At 35.4% G+C, this 17432-nt stretch overlaps 1 protein-coding gene across 4 annotated transcripts in view; it reads left to right on the plus strand.

Moving 5' to 3' along the window:
• The window catches only part of SNTG1 (syntrophin, gamma 1), a 119437-nt gene that overhangs the window by 84855 nt on the left and 17150 nt on the right, over positions 1 to 17432 (plus strand). For all 4 annotated transcript variants that reach the window (XM_014539971.1, XM_005866529.2, XM_014539970.1 and 1 more), the window contains 2 exons: positions 1868 to 1998; positions 6639 to 6768. In XM_014539971.1, the coding sequence (XP_014395457.1) occupies positions 1868 to 1998; positions 6639 to 6768 (261 nt within the window). The remainder of the gene's footprint in view (positions 1 to 1867; positions 1999 to 6638; positions 6769 to 17432) is intronic.

Genomic DNA, 17432 nt, shown 5'->3' on the forward strand with positions numbered 1-17432 from the left:
GGAGAAGCTCCCACAACCTCCACTGCACTCGCCAGCCGTGAGCCCGGCTTCTGGCTGAGTGGCGCTCCCCCTGTGGGAGCGCACTGACCATGAGGGGGCAGCTCCTGCATTGACCATCTGCCCCCTGGTGGTCAGTGCACATCATAGCGAAAAGTCGTTCCACCATTCAGTCGATTTGCATATTAGCCTTTTATTATATAGGATTCCACATATTGGGCTAGAAGACGTATAGGTTCTTCTGCTGGAAAGGTAGGGAAACAATGCTCTAATGCAGTGGTTGTCAACCTTTCTAATGCCACGACCCTTTAATACAGTTCCTCATGTTGTGGTGACCCCCAATTTCATTGTTACAAATTGAACATAATTAAAGCATAGTGATTAATTACAAAAACAATATGTAATTATATATGTGTTTTCTGATGGTCTTAGGCGACCCCTGTGAAAGGGTCGTTCGACCCCCAAAGGGGTCGCGACCCACAGGTTGAGAACCACTGCTTTAGGGTGTCCCTTCAGGCACACCCTTTCCATTGTTTTACATCTGGAGAGCCCTATCCACTGCCAATTTTGGAGGCAGCTGGAATGTTCCAGATTTTCAGTTGCCAAGAGAAAAAAGAGATACACCTGCCCCTGAAGTTTCCAAGTCCCGTTTCCAGGACCTCATGCAAAGTACAGACATTCACCCTCTACCATGGAGACTGCCCCTCTGTAGCTACGCCTGGCTATCCCTCTTCTTCCGTGTGGCCCACGAGAAGGGGGAAGCTGCTCATTATAATACTTAGTTTATTACAGATTAGCTACTTCACCCTTCTGAGTGTTCTCAACTCTTTTAAGGATGTAGTAGATTTGTCTGTACACAATTGCTGCCAATTAACATAATAATGCCAAGAATGGTTCAACCTTTAATGATAATGGTGTGGCGGACATTTTTTTTATTTCCTAAGCAATTTTAAATAAATTAATATTCAAAAGAAAAGGTGATTAAAATAGAACCTCTTTCTAACACTGTCATTCAGAAATTATAGAGAAATCAGTATCAACAGTCCCCTCATCAAATTAAGCCTTGGCCTCTTACAACCCATGACAACTTCAATGTCAACATTACGCCATGTGCTACTGCCACAAAGAAAATTTAACAATGAAGCTCATATAATGATAGAAGCATAATTCAAGATTAAATGGAAAGCTCCATTATATTCAAATCATCTCCTCTATACATAAGAAAAAAAATCCAAACTTCTAATGAAACATAAAATAAATGTGATTTTACATCAGCAGTATTTGATTAACATGACATTAAATACAAGAAAATACAAACATTTGATAAACATGAAGTTAAAATAATGGACAAGTATTTCTTTGAGTAGTTTTTAAAAGTTGTTTGATAAGAAAATTTATTATACTCAAAAATATTTGCCAGTAACTGATAAATCACAGGCACTTATAAGTGTTCTGTGCTTAGCAGATACTCAGAAAATACTGGCTAATTGAATTAAGTACAACTTATTTTTATTTGTCACTTATGAGTTCATTGACATTATAGTTTTGCCCTGTCTTTCCCATTTGTGGCTGAATTCAGTTTTGTCACACATTTATTTTTTTCTTCCATCTCCATCCCCATTTTTGGCATGTTTTTCTACCATCCTTAATCTCAGTGATGTACTCCTGCATTTTCAGTTAGAATTCCACTCATAAAGAAGTTAACAAATATAATTTCATTGTTAATTAATATGGACTTCTCCTTATGGCAATCTGTAAATACCTTCTGATTATTTAGGGGAAAATATATCCCCCATAAGGATTTGTGAAATAGAAACTCAAAACACAGAAAGAAAAAAAAGACACTAGTGAATGTTGGAATTCTTTTCAGGACACATTATCATGTTCTTCATGGCCAACTTCTCCAGGCTTGAGATGGGAAAAGCGATGGTGTGACCTTAGACTGCTCCCTCTACTTCATTCTCGTTTCTCTCAGTATGTGCCCGGGACAGATTTGAGTCGGTGAGTTCATGTTACTAAGTTCCGATTTTTTCTTAATTCAAACAGGGACCTTTAGTCAAACTCTTAATATAGGATGCCTTCTGGTTCTTGTTTTCATAGTAGAGGACCACAGATTCGTGTACCAGTGGGGTCCCTCGGCCTGGCGGCTGGGGAGGGACCGCAGGAGGGCTCTAGGGCATGTCCGGCCCATCTTGCCCAGTCCCAATCAGCCGGACCCCAGCAGCAAGCTAACCTACCCGTTGGAGCATTTGCCCCCTGGTGGTCATTGCACATCAGAGCGACTGGTCAAAGGGTCAAATGAACGGTGGGACACTTAGCATATTAGGCTTTTATTATATAGGATATTTCTGGTAGTATGAAGAAGAATTAGGAAAGAATATAATAACACAGTAAAACATTTATTAATCTGATTTAAAAAAACACAGCACTTAAAACCCTGACTCTAATAATAGTTTTGTAATGGATTCAGTGTCTTTAATAGATATAGTTTAATGGAATATTTATATTTCTTCTTGTGTTCTTTTTAATAAAATATTTTCTCAAGGAAAGTGTATAATTTAGTTGATAGCAAAATTATTTTCATATAGTTTATAATATTCTCATAGTTTTAGTTTCTTAAATAAGTGTAGGAACACTAGTGATGTCTTACTTTTCATTCTTGAAATTTGTTTTTTCTCTTTTATCTTGGTTGTTTTGCTAGAGGATTGTAAATTTTATTTATTTTTTTTCAAAGGACTAATTTGGGGCTTTGTTGAAGCTATTCGTTATGTGTACATATTGTAAATCATTAGTTTCGGCTTCTTTTTTTGTGTTGTTTCCATTCCTTCAATTCTTTGGCTTGCTTTTCTGTTCTTGCAGTTTCTTGAGATGGAAGTTCTAGGGGCCTAGAAAGTTTTCTGTAAAGAGTGGTATAGTAAATATTTTAGGCTTTGCAGGCCTTAATGTCTCTGTCACAACTATTCAATCCTGCCCTTTACAATAAAAACTGCCATACATAATATATAAATGAATGGGTATGGCTCTGTTCCAATAAAACTTTATTTATAAAAACAGACGACAGGCTAGATTTAGCCCATAGGCCACAGTTTTGCCAAACCCTCATTTGATCATTAATTTTTCAGATTATTTTCCTAATATATGTAATCAGAACTAGACATTTCCATCAAAGTTTGCTTCAGCTATACTCACAGTTTTAGGGTTACATCTTAGTTTATTTATAGTGTTTTTGAATATGACATTTCCCATAGTTTTCTGAGTAGTTGTTCTACATTCGTTCTTCAGTATACATGCATATCTTCTGACACTACTGGTACTGACAATTTATCACTTTGAATGAAGTACAGAAACATTCATTCCATTTAGGCCCTTTTATCCTCCCTAAGTTGTAAGTAAAATTATCTTAGTTTCCTAATCATACATCAAGCTTTTAGTGATTGAATGAATTACACTCAATAAATAATACAGTAATGAGCAGTTGTAAACATAGCGCTATGCAGAGTGGATAGCACAGCAATTCAGATTCAAGAACACATTTATTGTTCACTCCTTCACTCAATAAAAATTTATTTCATGTCTGTGACTGGGAGATGTTGTGTTTGGTTTCGTCTCTAAAGAAGCTCACAGGCAGTGGAAATAGTAAGGATCCAAAAGAAAAGATAAATAATTGTTCTATGGTGACAAGTATAGAAGATTATTTAGCTCAAAAACTAGGAAACAATTTGTTGGTTGGTTTTGCCGAGGTCCATCATTTTAACTTCAATGAGGTAATACTTCTCATTTTTATCAGTGATGAGATGTTATGTATTTTCTATGGTAATTAATTCATACTGTATGTCTTAATATATGTCTAATTTCATATTATATTTCATAATTATTTTATGTAATTATTTTAGACATAAGTAAAAGGTCTAACATATGTCTATTTTCAATTCTGAAATGTCAAAATATTGAAGAAAATTGCAATGTCAGGGAATGAGAAGGAGCAATAGAGGTTTGTGAACTTTGGCTGATCTTTTAATCTCTAAGCTTTATTTTGTGTGTGTGAAAAGTGAGCATAATGAATATAATAGTATATATATAATATATACATAATGTATATTTGAGGTTTGGGAAAAGTATTTATCTTTATTATTTTTTGTTAATCCTCACCAGAGGATATTTTTCCCCCATTGATTTTTAGAGAGAGTGGACGGGAGGGGAGAGACACAGAGAGGGAAACACTGATGTGAGAGAGACACATTTAATTGGTTGCCTCCCGCATGCACCCTGACCAAGGCCAGGGATTGAGCCTGCAACCAAGGTACCTGCCCTTGACTGGAATCAAACCCAGGACGCTAAGCCCATTAGCCGATGCTCTAACCACTGAGCAAAACCGGCGAGGGCCATTTTGAGTAATTCAATATCCTTCTTATATCTCTCTTAACCTTATTAAGTTTTCCACCTTTTTCAACCATCACAGAGATATCATTCTAAAACACAAATGAGATCCTTTCATACATTCCAATGCTTCAGCTTTCAAGATTATATAGAAATGTTGCAGCATGGCTTGCAAAGATCTTTTTTTAAATTAGTACTGAGTTTTTGAGAGAGAGAGAAAGAGAGAAAGAGAGAGAGAGAGAGAGAGAGAGAGAGAGAGAGAGAGAGATACATTAATTGATCAATTGGTTGTCTTCTGCATGTGTCCTGATTGGAGATCAAACCCACAACCTAAGTATGTGTCCTGACCAGAACCTGCCACCTTTTGGTCTATATTATTCTCAGTTTCCTTTAGGGAAAATTGGGGCCCTGTTGACCAATTAATTAATACTCTAATTCATTCAATAGTAGAGGCAAAATCATGCCCCAAAACAGTAATCATCTATTTTAATCAATCTATTTTACTCAACACCTTCCCAAATAACCAAATCAAGTAAGAGATCGTATGTAAACAAGGAAGCTCTTGAAATACTTCACTTCTATTTATGATAGGGTTTCCATCAAGCCAACCTGAAAAGTAGAGACAGATGTCAAAAGTGATATATGTTAATATACAGCCCTGGATTTATGAAAGGTTAAGTCCTTCAGAATTTTATCTAGGACTTATGTCACATATATGATTACATAAATTGCAGATTTGATCTAAGTGTATTAACTCCAGCCAGCTAAAAATATCAAACTGCCGTGATTCATTTAAAACAGAACGAACAAATATGCCCAAGACACACTTTAATTCATGGTACATGAAGCAATAGTTACGGTAATCAGAAAGTGGAAGGAAAGAAATGTATATTGCTAAAGTCAAATTAGTTCTCATTTTCCTAGGATGGCTGAGCTTCTGTGTAGATATTTTAGTCTTACTCGCTGTTGAATCTAAAATTAAACCTAAGAAAATCATGGAACATTACATTCTTTTTGTGCCATGCATATTTTTGTCACAAATTCAGAAGAAGATTTCACAAACAATAGTTGTACTTTTTAAAGGGTTTTCATATAGTTTTAAGGTAAATCAAACATGTATATTTGAATACTTCTTTGTTATCAGTTGAAAGTGCTTGGTTAAGAATATCAGAGCAAATTTCTCTAAAAATGTTAATAATTTAGATGCAGAGCGTTTTAGAGGCAAAAGGCTTTTACCAAGTGCACAGTTCTGAATAGGATTTCAAAGCAGTGTGTCCATTTTCTAAAGTTTGTTGTGTTGTACAAAAGAATAATTCTCAAGCATGAGACATTAGAGTGCCTTCAGTTTATTTTGGGATTTTTGTCTATTTCTGTTCATCAAGCTTATATTTAAACATAGTAACTTGATACAGAAAAAAAAATAATAGAGTTGTACAGAGTTGCTTTAAATTCTATAGCACTTGGCAAACAATTTACAATGGCATTGTTTAATTTTCTCCCACAACAATAAAATCAACAAAAGTTTATAGACATATTTACGTAGACTGGTTATTACATTTTGAGGAAAAGTTTAATTGTTATTGAAATGCACAATATGAGCATTTAGACCTGAAGAGGAGCTACAAGAACCTCTTTTCCAAACCAAATTTGAAAAGACAAGGAAACTGGGGCTGAAAGTGGTTTAACAATTAACAAAAACGCTGCAGCTTATAATATCAAGTGATTTTTTTTACATGATGTTTAATATTGGTGTTTTTTAATGTGATCTTTCAATTATAAATAAGAAGATGCATTGGAAATGTCAAGAGGAGCCCGGGCCAGTTTGCTCAGTGGTTAGAGCATCAGCCCTTGGACGGAAGGGTCATGGGTTCGATTCCAGGTCAAGGGCACATATCTTGGTTGCAGGTTCAATCCCCCCCGACCTGTTTTGGGCTATGTGGGAGGTATCATTTTCTGGTAAACTGGGAAAGAGTCCTAAAGCATCGTAGATGTACTTCTATTTACATAATATATATTTTATAGCTCAAAATGTCTTCAAATGTATCTGAATCTCAAGATGCTTTCTGAGAATTCAAAATTACATGTTATCTTAGTTTGTCTTTAGTCTTCTATTTAAAAACAGATATTAAGAGTAGCAAACAAGTCTGAACTTGAAGCTGTATTTATATAGTTTGAGAGAAGAATTTTTCAACAGATTTTATTTCAAGTTGCAAATAGATACATGAGATGACATTTTGATCTGATCTGTGCTGACATATCTGCAGGCAGAATGCTTTTCAAGTCATTGCTGTGGACGGGGTCTGCAGTGGGATCATTCAGTGCCTCTCTGCTGACGACTGCATCGACTGGCTGCAAGCAATAGCAACTAATATTTCAAACCTCACAAAGCACAATGTAAGTAGTGATTCAAGTATTACCTGGCCATAGAGTTTCTCACTTTGGTAAATTTCTTTTAAAAATACACACACACGCACACGCACACACACACACACGTATATATAACTTTATACCAACTAGTTGATGTTCAACTAAGAAAATCCATCATGAAAGCTTTCTGGAATACTGACCCGAAAGTAGCCAAACGTATCAGTTCAAGAATACTTTCACACAAAGGTTTCCATCCGGAAACGTGCTAAACATCTGCATTAGTTAAATAACTGAAAATATAGATTTAGCATGTAGTCACTAGATATGTACGTGCATGTGTGTGTTTGTGTGTGTGTATATACAAAAGTATTCTGGAATGAAACAATAGTTAATTTCAAGTATTGTTGATTTTCCTTTAGTGACCTTAGAATCACAGGTAGAAATTTTTGAAGTGGTGGGAGGGAGGATGAAAAGAATTGGCATATAGACTGAAGATCTTACCTAAGACTACACTGGCACTGGAGCAGTCAGAGATGTTCTTGTGAGAAATGGTAATTCGCACATTAGAGCCATACCCATATTATCAGGAATGACTTCTCTACTTTTTCTCTGTCTTTCCACTTCAAACTTTTTTTTTCTTTTCCCATTCCTGTCTCTTTATTATTACTTCCTCATGATTATCGCTGTTGACTAATAAACTTGTCAATCCTTTCTTCCCCTTACTTTTTGGGGAAGTATCATTTAACAAAATATCTGAGACTGTAAACCTCACTTCATTGAGTATTGGTGTATAGCATTTAACTTATTTGATCTTAATTACTCTTTTAAAATATATATTACATATTATCCATGTCTTAAACACTCTCCTCTTTCCACAACTCTTCTATGTCATGCTGGAGCATTTAAGAAATCTTAAGAAAAATTCAAAAGTCAAGCAAAAGTGTGTAACTTTTTTTTTTTTACCAACTCATGAACATGCAGAACTCTTTTCACGTAAATGACTCTCCAGATCCAAATTTATTTGCTCAGATTTTGCTTTGAAATCTGAAAAGGATTGTGGCAAATATTTCTTAAAAATAAGAAGACTGTCAGCCATTAAAGGCAATGATGGGTGTCATAGATGATCATGCATACATCTCCTGTGTGGATGCCTAGGGATTATCTGGGAATGAAATCAGTAGTCATGGGGTATGTACATACTCAGCATTTTCTGGTAATGCCAAAGTTTTCCAAGATACTGTGAAATTTAAGGTTGACAGGTCTTTTTTCACAGGTCATATCAATACTTGGTATTATGCTACCTTTTTTAAATGTTTGGTTATTCGGTATGTTTAACCTGTGTCTCATAATAAAGTCAGGTGATTTTTTTCACGATGCCTTACTTGGGATATCTCTAAACAAGGAGGCCTGGCTTGGGCATGTCTGTCTTGGGCAAGAATGGCCCTGCAACGCTCAATCTTTGTGAATGTGGTGGTTTCATCATATTGGAATTACACATGATAACAAGAGGTATCAGAGTGACAGAAAGAAAAAGGAGAAGATCTCTGAGGATTACGCCTCTTATTCTCAACCCTTATTCCTTTATAGGGATGTTCTAGGGTTAAAGAAAAGACAGACACACCTTGTGAGAGTACGAACTCTGTATTTTATTGCATGCTATAATTAATTCTCCAAATGAGCCAAGATCTTATATTTATTAGAAAAAAATTTAAGAAGAATAGAATGTTAAACTTTTTCTCTTGACCTAGATCCCAATTTCCATTGACCACCCCAAACCTAGGAGTACTCATAAAAACTGTTTCATGGGAATGTATGTTCGGTTAGAATGCTATAAACTAGAAAACAGGCATTTGAAAAGTCAGTACTTTATTTTAAACAGAAAGTGAAGATGTAAGTGTCTCTCTCCTCTGTAAGCACAAAGAAGGAAAAGCCACATTTTACTGCCTGTTTTTCAGCCTTGTGATCAGTGCTCAGCTTGACACTTAGGAAAGCAGACAATTCTCCTCTCTTTACTGTTTTAGCTGCTGAGAGAGCCACATGTCTCTTATGATAATGTGGCTCTTTTCTAAGTTACTTACTTGTTCTTTAACCTCCCTGTGATTATACTCTGATTGCATGTGCTTTTGATCTCGTAATCAGTTCTCATTCAAAATAATTATAAAATAAGTTAAAAATAAAATCATGAGCTTGCAATGATGTACTTGAAATGTCCTTACATATACCTAAGTGATGATTAGAATAAAAAGTGGAATATTAAAATCGTAGCTTTATAGGATTTTAAAATAATGAATCATGTTTTCATGTGTGGCCCGATTAAAGAATAGACTGAGGAGGAAGTTAAAAGTTATTTCTTTAAAAAAAAGGAAAATAAAAAAACAAACAATAAACAAACCAGTACTAGAATAAGAAGGAGGAAGTTAAAAGTTATTTCTTAAAAAAAAAAAGGAAAATAAAAAAAACAAACAATAAACAAACCAGTACTAGAATAAGTGGAGCAATACACTACTTTTTTTAAAAAATATATTTTTATTGACCTCAGAGAGGGAGGGAGAGAGAGAGAGAGAGAGAGAGAGAAACATCAATGATGAGAGAGAATCATTGATTGGCTGCCTCCTACACGCCCCACACTGGAGACTGAGCCCGCAACCCAGGCATGCGCCCCCGACCAGAATCGAACCCTGGACCCCTCGGTCCACAGGCCAACGCTCCATCCACTGAGCCACACCAGGTAGGGCACACTACCTATTTTTCATTGTCTTTGTTCACCAATCCCAGCAGTGATAATTCTGTGAAATAGGGAGATTTTCATACCTGTTTTACGTGAAAATTTCATGTAATTGTAGTTGCTATTTAAAAACATTTTTTCAGATGTCAGTGGATGGTTATAATACTCAGACAAACACATTTTAATTTTACTTTACCATTATTCAAGTGGCTCCAAAGTAGTTACAGTGCACTTAGTAAATGGTAAATGGTAGAAAAGGCTGTTTACAGGACTTGTCTTCACGCGGTAAAGGGATGTGCCAGCAGCTCTGGCTGCCACCGATGATTCCTGTGGATGGATTGTTGTCTGGTCATAGTTCCTTATGTCCCTTATACATCTCTACCTGCCATAACGAGGTGTCTGATAAACAAGTGTGTTTTTGAAATAAGGCTTCTTCATCTAAATCACTGAGTGACTTTCTAGTAGGCATCAGGTGGACAATACAGTGCCCCAGAGGGCCAGGAGTAAATAAACTGGAAGGCATATGTCAGACTGCAAATCAAGGCAATACATTGGGACACGTGCATATTGCAGGGCAACCATGACTCTCTTAAGAGCATTTTTACGTGTTTACTCTTAAGAAGGGACCATGGAATTGCAAATCAAGGCAAATACATTGGGACACGTGGATATTGCAGGGCAACCATCACTCTCTTAAGAACATTTTTACGTGTTTACTCTTAAGAAGGGACCATGGAAATCATCTTGCCGCACCTCCCACCCAATTAAGAAATATTGGCCTGGTATGACTCACTTGCTTGAGCATCGTTCCACCCACTGAAAGGCCGCCGGTTTGATTCCTGGTCAGGCCACATGCCCAGGTTGCTGTCTTTATCCCCGGTTGGTATGTGGGGTGTGTGCAGGAGGCAGCCGATCAATGTGTCTCTCACATCGGTGTTTCTCTCTCTCTCTCCCTCTGCCTTCCTCTCTCTGTAAAATCAATAAAAACATATTTTTAAAAAACCCCAACATATTCTCTAAAAGAGAGAAATATCTCCTGCGAGGTTCAATGTGTCCTCACATCGGTGTTTCTCTCTCTCTCTCCCTCTGCCTTCCTCTCTCTGTAAAATCAATAAAAACATATTTTTAAAAAACCCCAACATATTCTCTAAAAGAGAGAAATATCTCCTGCGAGGTTCCCTGCTGGAAGGTTCTCAATGTCAAGAAAACCACTGCTTCATTTTGCAGCAACTGAACATTTGACAGTATCAGGAATTCTGCTTCTAATGAACAAAACTCTCTTATATCTCTCATCCATTTGTGCCAGTTCATCCTTGGGAAAAAAATCATAATTTACTCCCTTCTTTACTTGGAAATTCCTCAAATATATAAAGGCAAGTATCATATGTCACCATTCTTTTTTTTATAGTAATATCACTGGTTTTTTCCCCTGGTCCTTGTTGGGATGTCATCCCAGTCTTTCTCATCCTGATCACTCACTATCACTAGATGTTGAAGCTCTTTAGAAAAGTAGAGGATTAATTATACCTTAAGCTTTTGTTACTGACATTACCACAATCTCGAGTATCTTAAAGATTCATGCATGAATTTACTGATTGTATACTATCTATCTATATATGGAAAACACTCATTGATGTTATATTTATTATGATGATTAATCAAAGTTTATGATTTCTCATTAATATTATATACTATTAGCAGTAGTAAAACATTCAAAGTTTAAATGTGTATTTTTATCTAAATACACTAATGAATTAGAAAGCCTAGTTCTTGTATTGATTGCACCAATTAGAAAATACTTAATGTGAGGCAAGCAACGCATACTAAAGCCAGTTGGGCAAAAGTTTAAAAGGTTCTTAAATTTCAAAGATTGAGATTCTTACTAGGTAACCAGAAGATTCAAATAATATGTTTCTGCATTAAAATACCATAGTTTATAACCCCCATTTTTGAGGAGTATGCCCTACAATGGAAATGCAAATAAAATATTGAGGATATTAGTAACTTAATAAAAATTATGAGGGTACTAAAGATATGTTTTCTTTTTAAATCTTGTTTCTTAATGTATATAGTGACTTTCTTTCAGAGTGCAGAGTAAAAATAGGAAAAAAGTATAACATTATTATGAAGACACCTAAAAAAACATAACTTCAACCAAATGATCAAACTTGAACTCAAAATTTAGTCATGTTGACAGTATCTTAATATGATATAGTAAAAATATTACTTTACCCCATAGGCTTCCTCCTACATTTCATAACCTTTGTTGTGCTATGAGAAAAGCATCAAAAAAATTCCAATTGATGAAGATACTACAAAATATCTGACCAGTAAGTCTCAAAATTGATGTCATGAAAAACAAGGAAAGTCTGAGAAATTTTCAAAACCAAGAGTAGCCTAAGAAGACATGGTGACTAAATGAAACATGGTATCCTGGATGAGAATCTGGAACTGAAAAGGATATTATTTAAAAACTAAAGAAATCTTAATAAAGCATGGATTTAGTTAATAAAAATTCAGTGCTTTGCTATTGGTTCATTCATTTTAACAAATCTTCCATGGTAATTAAATATAAGATGCTAATAATAGGAGAAACTGGGTATATATTATATGGAAATTGCTATTTTTGGAACATTTCTGTAAATCTAAAACTTTTTAAAATAAAAAATTTATTTAAAATATACATAAGTGTGTATATATGTGTATATAATCTAAATGTATGTATACATATATTTGCCTTATATATACTTACATTAATGCCAGATATGGACATTATTTTTAAAATATAATTTTATTGATTTCAGAGAGGAAGGGAGAGGAAGAGAGAGATAGAAACATCAATGATGAGAGGAAATCATTGATTGGCTGCCTCCTGCACACCCCCTACTGGGGATCGAGCCCACAACCCAGGCATGTGCCCTTGACCAGAATTGAATCTGGGACCCTTGAGTCCGCAGGCTGACACTCTACACTGAGCCAAACCGGCTAGGGCCAGATATGGACATATTTTGAGATCATTGTCAGCTCCCTGATTTATTGATATACTGATTCAATAAATATTTTTGAGGGCCTACAGTGTCAATTTGGTATGAGTCAGCACTATAATTTTAAGCAAAAATGGATAGTTTTTGCCCTCATGGAACAAATAGTCTAGTGAGGAAGGGAGACATTAATTAAATGATCACACAAGTAAATGTGAAATTACAACTTTTATAGATAACATAAAGAAGTGTTATGAGGGGCTATATCTGTACCTACTCAGAAATGTAAGGACAGTTTCCTCAAGTTGATATATAAACAATGAGTAAAACAGTTTAATTGGTGGGAGAAGACATGTTATATAGAGGTAGCAGTATGGATCTCTACAAGAGAAAAATTAACAGACTTAATCACAATAATGAATCTCATTTAATATAAAAATTGCCACTGATTGTGGGTAAAAAAGATATTTCAATAAGTAGTAAGCTTTTAAATATAAATTTCTATTCTTTAACAGATTATTAATATGGTGTATATTCTTCCTATATCTGTGGCCTTCAATGCCCATTCTCTTATGAAATAATGATTATAATAGATAGTCTGTTTTATTTTATATCCATCTTTAATAAAATAAGAGAATGTTGATCCTGTGGCATTATGCCGAACTACTGAAACTTTTAATGCTCCAGGAAATATGTCTCCAAGTTGTTGAATTAGAGCAGTGATGGCGAACCTTTTGAGCTCGGCATGTCAGCATTTTAAAAAACCCTAACTTAACTCTGGTGCCATGTCACATATAGAAATGTTTTGATATTTGCAACCATATAAAACAAAGATTTATATTTTTGATATTTATTTTATATATTTAAATGCCATTTAACAAAGAAAAATCAACCAAAAAAATGAGTTCGCGTGTCACCTCTGACACGCGTGTCCTAGGTTCGCCATCACTGAATTAGAGCCTTGCCAAATAGGGAGGGTCTAGATATATTCCTAAAATAAATGGAAACTATAAAATCATTAACACCTGATCACTGAATACCAGTGCTGAATGGAAATGGTGATGGAATTAGATGAATAAAAGTCATTAAGAACAGGTTGAGCTCTGGCTGGTATTGCTCAGGGATCTGTTGCGAGTTTGAATTTTGGTCAAGAGCACATACCTGGGTTGCAGGTTTGATCCCCAGTACAGGAAGCAACCAATCAATGCGTCTTTCTAACATCAGTGTTTTTCTCTTTTTTCCCCTCTTCTCCTCCCTTCCTCACTCCCTTCCACTCTCTGTAAAAAATAATTTAAAAATCAATGGAAAAAAATATCTTCAGGTGAGAATTAACCAAAAAAAAAAATTTCCTGTAACTCCAAAACATATGCGATATTAATGAGATAAGTTAGAAAACTATTCACACACACAAGATATGGTAGAAAAAATAAATATTTATTGAAGATTTAGGTAATATAAAAAAACTAAGATCTGTATGGCTGAGTTGGGAATATAAGTAAAGCTTCGTAAAAAGGTATTTGCAAATGTGCCAGACCTGAAACTAGACCAAAGTATAATTTCAAAACACTCTCTCGTCTGATGAGTCAAAGGCAACTGAAGGTGATGCTTTTGCAGAGGTAACTCAGCAATGTTGGAGAGTGGTATCAGAGTTGACATGGAGTCCTAGCTTCTCTATTCACCGGTTATGTGACTTCAACTTTATATTCTTCTTCATAAACAGACACTAAGTTAACTTCAGTCACTGTGAAGAGAGTACTTTAAATATTTTGGTCTTTCAATGATGCTAAAACATTTGGTCTTCCTTTCTTTCCAGTTTCATTCTAAATTAAAAGATTTAGTCCATGAACCATCAGTACATGGCAGGATCAATTTATTTATTGTGAGGTTGCACATCTTTGTTTTGTCAAATTGTCACTTGAGAATTTGAAAGAGAGTTGTTTGGATAGCAGAGTGTTGGTAATACTGGACAGAATGTCTGATGGTGATTAGATCATTCAGCAGATATAATTGTTGATAAGCCAGAGAAGTGCACCTCAGTTCCCTCATCTTTAAGAGACTGAGGAAGCAGATAAAATGCAAAGCTATATTTCAGCTAGTGTTTCATGAATCCCACTTTTCCAACCATTATTTACTACGACAGCACTAACATAATCTTCTTCCATATATATCCTATGTATTCATTTTCTTTATTGGAATGGAATATGTTACTTGAAATGTGATACTTGTGTGTGCATGTGTATGTAGATAGATAGATAGATAGATAGATAGATAGATAGATAGATAGATAGATAGATATTTAATGCTTCTATCCTTAAAGGTTCATTGAAAATTGGTGTTATCTGAAATGAGAATGTGTAATTTGCATATGTAAGATTCTCCAAATATATAATTCATATTTTATTATGTGAAAGAGCATAGACTCTCTTTCCCATATGTGTGTATCAATTAAGAATGTTTTCAATGACAAATAAGAGAAACCCTAAGGACTACTGGAGAAATAATTGGTTTTGTCCTCAACTGACAAGTATCCTGGATGGCGGCATTTGCTGGCTTTCCTTCAGTGGTTCTGTGAAGCCACCAAGGACCCATCTTGTATCTGTTCACATTATTGCCCGCCACTACCCTTAGAGTGTTGGCTTTCCCCTGATTTTTGCCACCTCATGGCCACCCAGGGGCTACAACACTTTTGAACATCACGTCAGTGTTCAGAACAAGAAAGAAAGTGAATAAGAATAAGTAGCATCACCTACATCTCCTCCCTTTTATCAAGCTAAGATAAAGGACTAAATAATGAAAAGTGTCTCATTCTTCTGAACTCAGTCTCATGACAATCCCAGCAGTAGGGGACCCAGGGCAGTGCAGGTGGCTAGTCTTTACTTTCTGTAGCGTTTATAGCAGGATATAATCAAGAAAAGAAGGTTTCGAATACCTTTTGATTCAGATAACCAAAAATGTCTACCACATGGCTTGATACTAAAGATGTACTAATCCTAAAGAAAATGCATAGATAATACCCTCTGTGATTTTTATGGGATCATCATAGTCCCTCAGGATTTACACACATACACACAACACACATTTAATCAGTCCTTTGAGTTTAGTCAGCAAATATTTCATCTATCTTCCTATATTTTACTCATTTATCTTCAGAAGTGAAAAATATTTAATCCATGGAGATCTGAAACAAGAGATGGCAAAGACTTGCAAGTGGAACAAATGGATTATTTTTTCCATGACGTGCTGGTTGTGAAAAACTAAAGAAAAAAATTTCTATTATATCTGCCACGTTGAAAAGACTTGATACATCTTGCAGTTCAATTGAAAGTCATGAAAAAATAATACCTAGCAGAAAGGAGATTTATGGAAAATAAATGAAGGCCTGTGGTTAGAGGTTGCAGAATGTGTTTCTGACAGACATGCGTGTCATTGCAGTAGATTTTTTTTCTTTTATCGCTGCTGACATTTCTGAGTCCTTATATCTGCTTCTTAAGGCGAGCATGTTGTTCATTTCTGCATTGTTTTTCCTCAGACACAAAAATATGAATGTGAGACATGTGGTTGTCAACCAAAAATGGGTAACGGAGTGAAATCAAACAGCTGCAGTCCGTTACTTACGTCATGATAAAAGGAAGGGAATGTTTGGGAATTAGATGCATATTTGGACAATCATAGGTCTGTGATTTACACAATTAGAGTTTATTTTTGGCAGTTTACATCAGGAAGCATTTCAACAAAATAACTAACCTACGTTGTCTCTTGGAAAACTACTCACTGAAAGTTAAATGATGTTTGAACATTTTCTTGATATTGGCAAATATTAGCTGTTTTTCATTTGCACAACCTAAAACATCTGCTTTGATATTAACTGAATGATGCAGTCATCATAAAATGAGGCAGTTTTTAAATTATAATAAGCCTTTCAATCTTTTTATTTGTTTGTTGGTTTTTAATCCTCACCCAAGGATATTTTTCCATTGATTTTACAGAGAGTGGAAGAGAGGGAAAGACAGGAAGAAACATGGATGTGAGAGAAACACATCGATTGGTTGCCTCCTGCACACGCCCTGACCAGGGCCAGGCAAAGAGCCTGCAACCGAAGTACATGCCCTTTGACTGGAATCAAACCTGGGACCCTTTGGTCCGCAGGCCGACGCTCTATCCACTGAGCCAACCCAGCTAGGGCTAAATGAGGCAGTTTTATGGGACACAATTCACATGCCACCCTTGATCCAATTGGGTTTTGCTTGCCTCATGCATCCCTCTCTTCCCATTAGACCTCATTCTTTCTTTCTGGCCAGTTCTTCATGTTACCCAGTCTCAAAGCTACAGAAACTGTGCAAAAAGCATAATTCCACCAAGTATTCAATACAGACTTTTTGTTTGGTTGGTAACAGATGTTTAGGGGCCTGCTCTTTCTGTCTACATCTCTACACTATCCTCATTGTAGCTGATGACACCTGTAGTTTTAGCTATTTCCTTAGCTGATTCCTCACCAGACCAAAACAATTTTGAAGTGATCATTGCAATGTAAGAGAGACATGTTTTTTCCCTTGCTGAAATCACATAAATCTTCTCATTTTTTTTTCTTTTATATTTTAAAAGAGAAATATCTTGCCAATAAGTCTGGTCTTATGATGGGCCATTTGATGATTCTCCAACTTTGTCCACAGTATTCATTAATTTCCCATGATCTACAACTTTAAAAGGAAAAAATAAAATAATTCAATTAAACAACTTATAAATGAAAATAATCTTCATTAATCTGATATAAGATTATACCATACAGAATTAGCATTTTGTGTTTCTCTTAGAAAAGCAATGAAAAATTATAATTTTAACTAATACAAATTCTGAACAATGACTGTGTAGCCTAAGGTCCTTTATCTAAGTCTCATATTCATTTTCATTCAGTTTTTAGAGCATTTTACATAACTTAGAACAGAAGGAATTCTTGTTTTGAGGATTTATTTTAAATCCTAATAAAA

Source organism: Myotis brandtii, unplaced genomic scaffold (assembly GCF_000412655.1).
Source record: "Myotis brandtii unplaced genomic scaffold, ASM41265v1 scaffold232, whole genome shotgun sequence".
NCBI lineage: Eukaryota > Metazoa > Chordata > Mammalia > Chiroptera > Vespertilionidae > Myotis > Myotis brandtii.